The 5,953-nt window shown below is 45.4% G+C and overlaps 1 protein-coding gene across 1 annotated transcript in view; it reads right to left on the bottom strand.

Moving 5' to 3' along the window:
• Nucleotides 1–5,953, bottom strand: part of LOC105001407 (putative uncharacterized zinc finger protein 814) — an 18,316-nt gene that overhangs the window by 12,106 nt on the left and 257 nt on the right. Inside the window, exons 2-3 of the mRNA XM_010857658.1 lie at nucleotides 5,841–5,951; nucleotides 3,926–4,055 (exon numbers count right to left, since the gene is read on the bottom strand). Coding sequence (XP_010855960.1) covers nucleotides 3,926–4,055; nucleotides 5,841–5,873 — 163 coding nt within the window. The 5' untranslated portion in view covers nucleotides 5,874–5,951. The remainder of the gene's footprint in view (nucleotides 1–3,925; nucleotides 4,056–5,840; nucleotides 5,952–5,953) is intronic.

Genomic DNA, 5,953 nt, shown 5'->3' with positions numbered 1-5,953 from the left:
CAGGCCTTCTTCACAGTCCAACTCTCACATCCATACACAACCACTGGAAAAACCACAACCTTGACTAGACGGACCTTTGTTGGCAAAGTAATGTCTCTGCTTTTGCATATGCTATCTAGGTTGGTCATAACTTTCCTTCCAAGATATTTATAGGGAACTGCAATATCCCCCTTTTAACATAGGTGGATATCCAGATAGAAAGTTATTTGAATTGAATACTTCAGTCCAAATGGATGTAACAGATGTGCATAGAACATTCCATCCTATTATAGCAGAATACATTCTCTTCTCAAGTGCATATAGAATATTCTCTAGGATAGATTATATATTATGTCAAACAAGTCTTAACAAATTTCAGAAGACTGAAACCATATGAAGTAACTTTTCCTAACACAATGGATAACACTAGAAACCGGCAATAGGAGGAAAGCTTCAAAATTCAGACATGCGAACATTAAACAATATGCTCTTGGCCAATTAATCAGTAAAAGGAAAAATCAAAAGGAAAATGAAACATACCTTGAGAAAAACAAAAATAGAAACAAAACATATGAAATGTGCAAAGGCAGTTTTAAGAGAAAAGATTAGAGCAATAAATGCCACCATTAAGAAAAAAGACAGATCTCAAATAAATAACCAAATTTTACACCTCCAGGAACTAGAAAAAGAAAACTAAGATCAAAGTTATCAAAACAAAGGAAACGAAGATAGCAAAGCGGAATTCCTTAGAGATGCGATGGTTAGGAGTTCATGCTTCCAGTGCAGGGTGTGCAGGTTCCTTCCCTGGAAGGGGAATTAAGACTAAGGTTCCCACATGCTGCACAGCATGGCCAAATCAAAAAAAAAAGAGAGATCAGAGCAGAAATAAATGAAATAGAAACTACAAAGATGATAAAAAAGATTAACAATACTAAGAGCTGGTTTGTTCAAAGATAGGCGCTTCCCTAGTGGCTTAGTGGTAAAGAATTTACCTGTCAATGCAGGAGACATGGTTTCAATCTCTGACCCAGTAGATCCCACATGCCATGGAACAGCTAAGCCCACGTGCTACACCTACTAATGACCTTGTGCCCTAGAGCCTGTGCTCCACAAGATAAGCCGCCACAATGAGAAGCCAAGCACCGCAACTAGAGTGTAGTCCTTACTCTCCACTGCTAGAGAAAAGCCCGCGCAGCAACAAAGACCCAGCAGAGCCAAAAATAAATAACTAAATAAAAAGATAAATAAAATTGACAAACCTTTGTCTAGACTTTATCTCATATAAATTAACAGAGAAATAAAACAGGACCAAAGAATCATAAAAGATTACTAGGAGCTGTTACACACAGCTGTACCTAGAAGAAACAGATATATTCCTGGAAACATACAACCTATCAATTCTTAATCATAAATAGAAAAATTTAATAGACCAATACCAATAAGGAAATTGAATCAGTAATCTTCAACAACAAAAATAGGCCATGATCAGATAGATTTCATTGGTGAAATTTATATTTTAATATCTGAAGTATTCAATATATAAGGTTCTCTACAATTCAACAGGAAAAGAACAATCTGTTTAAAAAGTGAGAAAAGGAACTTCCCTGGTGGTCCAGTGGTTAAGAATCCACCTACCAATTATAGGAGATATGGGTTCAATCCTTGGTCCAGGAAGATTCCACAAGCCTTGAGGCAACTAGGCCCATGAGCTGGCAACTAATAAGACTGTGCTCTAGAGCCCATGAGCCAAAAGAATAGAAGCCACTACTGAGAACCTGCGCACTGCAACTAGAGAGTAGCCTCCACTTGCCTGCATGCAGCAACACAGAACAAGTGCAGCCAAAAATAAATAAGTTAATTAAAATTAAGCTAAAAGTAGGCTTCCCTGGTAGCTCAAACGGTAAAGAACCTGCCTGCAATGCAGGAGACCTGGTTTTGATCCTTGAGTTGGGAACACTCCCTGGAGAAGGACATGGCAACCCACTCCAGTATTCTTGCCTGGAGAATCCCACGCATAGAGGAGCCTGGCATGCTACAGTCCATGGGGTCTCAAAGAGTCAGACACAACTGAGTGACTAAGCACACCCACGAGTTAAAAATAAATAAGATTAAAAAAAAAATCTTTTAAGCGAGCAAAGGACTTGAACTGACATTTTATCAAAGAAGATCTACAAATGGCTAAAAGGTACATGAAAAAATATTCCTCCTCACTAACTATCTCACTAACCATCTGCTGCTGCTAAGTCGCTTCAGTCATGTCCGACTCTGTGCGACCCCAGAGATGGCAGCCCACCAGGCTCCGCTGTCCCTGGGATTCTCCAGGCAAGAACACTGGAGTGGGTTGCCATTTCCTTCCCCAGTGCATGAAAGTGAAAAGTGAAAGTGAAGTCGCTCAGTCACGTCTGACTCTTAGCGACCCCATGGACTGCAGCCCACCAGGCTCCTCCGTCCATGGGATTCTCCAGGCAAGAGTACTGGAGTGGGGTGCCATCACTAACCATCAGGAAAATGCAAATCAAAACCACAATGAGATAATACCTCACATCTGGTAAGATGCAGTAGTAGCTGCTCAGTTGTGTCCGGCTCTTTGTGATCCTATGGATTGTAGCCCTCCAGGCTCCTCTGTCCATGGGATTCTCCAGGCAAGAATACTGGAGTGGATTGCCATTCCCTTCTCCAGAGGATCTTCCCAACCCAGGGATCAAACTGCACTGCAGGGAGATTCTTTACCATCTAAACTTTAGGGAAATCTACCTGATAAGATGGCTACTGTCAAAAAAGAGCAGGGGAAAAAAAAGAAAAGGAAAAAAAGAGCAGAGATTGGTGAGGGCACAGATTTAAAGGAAACAATCTTTGTCCACTATGGCTGTAATTTTTAAAAACTAAATAAGGGAAAATCATAGAAACAGAGTAAAATGGTAGGAGCTGGGGAATATGGAAAATAGGGAGATTTTAGTCAAAAGGTACAAATGTTCAGTTATAAGATTAATAAGTTCTGAGGATGTAATATAAAGCATGGTGACTATAGTTAACAATGATGCTGGGACTTCCGTGGTGGTTCAGTGGCTAAGACTCTGCCATCCCAAAGCAGGAGGCCTGGGTTCAATCCCTGGTCAGGGAATTAGATCACAAATGACACAGAGAAAGAGCCTGCATGCTGCAACGAAGATCAAAGATCCTGAGTGCCACAACTAAGACCTGGAACAGCCTAAATAAATATTAACAAAAAATGATGTTGTATAACAACAGTAACAACAATAATGTAACTTAATGAGGTGACAGATGTTTAACTAATTTCACTGTGACAATTATTTCATACTGTATTCATACATCAAGTCAAAACTTTACCACATCAAGATATACAATTTTATATCTGGACAAGGCTGGGGAAAAAAGAGAAAGCAAATCTAAACACTACCAACCTTGGAGGACACTGAGAAGTAGCTCATGGTTCAGCACAAGCAGGCACAAAGAAATGTTAGCTAAAAAGAAGGGATCAAGTGAGTTCCCTAGCAGTCCAGTGACCAGGACTCCAAGCTTTCACTGCCAGGGCCCTGATTTAGTCCCTGGTCAGTAAACTAAGATCCCACAAGCTGCACAACTCAGCATAAAAGAAGGGACAGAGTTGACAAGGATCTAGACACACTGACCCGGATAGAGAGAGGGGAGTAAGGTAGAATCCATTAAGTTTACTGTAATACTGCTGACTTGGAATCTTTTTCCTAACAGCATTCTGACAACAGGTACTCGGGTTGGTATTGCAGGGGAAAGAAGAGGGCAGTGCAAACAACCGAGTCCTAGCTAGCTATCACAGCAACTCAGAAAGCTTGGGAAACAAGCCGTGCTCACTGTCCACGTGTAGAAGAACAGAGCACCCCCTGAGGAAAGGGGGGTGAGATGGGACAGAGCCTAGTCCAGGTCACTGGGAAGGCTATGAGAGTCTTACCCAGTGAGGCTATAAGTGCATAGTTCTCCAGCATCACATCGAGGTACACGCTTCTCTGGGCCTCAGCAAGGAGTCTCCATTCCTCCCAGGAGAAGTACACAGCCACATCCTCAAAGGTCACACTGCACTTCTATGAGAGACAGAGTAAACTATGAACATTCTAGGATCGCATAATCCGCCTCATCACACATCTATCCCACCCTCATCCTCTTCCAAAGCTCTCCACCGAACAGGAATTCCAGACCTAGGTGTCACTGGTGCCCACCTTACCCCTCAGGGTCCTTTATTCACTGTGTTGAGTCCTCACCAACGTTGGGATGGACTGCATAGACACGTCATCCAAGCTTTCGTCCTGGCCTGTGGGGTCCCATCCATTCTGTCAATCAACTCCCCTGGAGTCTCTAGGTTGTGACTCACATACACAACCAAACCTGGGCTCAGGCTTCACCCTTCAGTCCCAGTAACAGGACGCTGGGGCCATGAGCCAGCACTTCCTCTCCACGTACCCATGATTCTGTAGACTGTACCCCTCTCACACCTTTACTCCACAGCTGCACTCCCACAACTGCACTTGTGGAAAATTGCTTTGAAGGCCCTTTTTATACCTTTATTGATTTCCTGCTTCAATTTGAGCCACCCAGAAGCACATGTGATTACAGATGCCCATGACTCACTTCCCCTTTTGTGTTGGACTCCCTGTCCCCTCAGCAGCCAAAACCCTTCTCTCCTTCAACCTTCTTTGGAATCCTGGTTCACGTGGTGTCTGTTCTAGACACCACAAATGAAACTCACATTTGAGTAGGTCTGGGGCAGGATGATGGAGGCTGGGCCCTGCCCACATAAAACATAAGAAACCACGTATTTTCCATTCCTGAAGTTAAGGAGACCTCCCCACTACACATGAACAGAAAGGTTTCTTGGAAGTCAGCACAGAAAGCCTTTTTGGAAAGGGAAGGGGCGTCACCTCAAAGTAGGTGATGTCAACTACCCAATTAGCCTTTTCACTGGAATTCATCTTGGCTAAAAGATGCGCTTACACGCAGGAAAATCCTGAGATAAACCAAATACCGACTCAAAACCAAGCAAAGCAAGATGACTGGCCAAAGGAAACAAGAAATAAATGCCCCACAAAAGCGACTCAAACCACCAGAGCACAACTCTCCCTGAGTCCGCTGGTGGGTCTATCCAAAAGGTACTGTACTATTTTCTCCTCCTAATAAATACTCTGTTTCACGGCTTCCCCTCTTTGTGGGAATTTTTTTTCCCTGCAAAACTGAAGGGCCAGGGCCTTGTCACTGACCACTGGTCTAGTGACTAGGATTCCGTGTTCACACCACGACCAACCTGCCTCAATCCCTGGCCAGGAACTGAAGCCTACCCACCCAGTCACCCCGCTTCAGTCCACGGCAGGTAGACCCACCCTAGATCAAGACCACTCAACCACCCCGGTGGCTCAGATGGTAAAGCGTCTGCCTACAACGTGGGAGACCTGGGTTCGATCCCTGGGTCGGGAAGATCCCCTGGAGAAGGAAATGGCAACCCACTCCAGTATTCTCGCCTGGAAAATCCCACGGACAGAGGAGCCTCTTAGGCTGCAGTCCATGGGTTCGCAGAGTCGGACACGACTGAGCGACTCCACTTCACCACATTCTGTTCCCTGCAGACACCAGATCCACGCCGCTTTTCCTGGACCTTCTCGCCTATATCCGACCTCTAAGCCTTTGCGCAGGCAGGTTCCTCCGCCTGTCACCCTGCCATGCTCCATCACACTGTCAGACACAGGGCCCCACCCACGACCGCCCCAGCTGCCTGGACCCCAGGGCCGGGCTTCAGGCACGTGAGCAGGCGCCACGCACTTCGGGCTTTAGCGTCTGGTGGGATGAGAATGGTAAGGGCCCAGGGGACCAGCGTTTACCTGAGGCGGATCCCTCAGCGCCGCCGCCGCCATCGGACTCTGTGGCCAGAGCAGGACCGCGAGCGGCGGGAGAGGAGGCGGGAAGCGGGCACAGCGGGCGCGATTGGGGGCCT

The sequence above is a fragment of the Bison bison genome, unplaced genomic scaffold, assembly GCF_000754665.1.
Source record: "Bison bison bison isolate TAMUID 2011002044 unplaced genomic scaffold, Bison_UMD1.0 scf7180017864383, whole genome shotgun sequence".
In the NCBI taxonomy this organism is placed as follows: Eukaryota; Metazoa; Chordata; class Mammalia; order Artiodactyla; family Bovidae; genus Bison; species Bison bison.
This window is presented reverse-complemented; position numbering and strand designations above follow the sequence as displayed.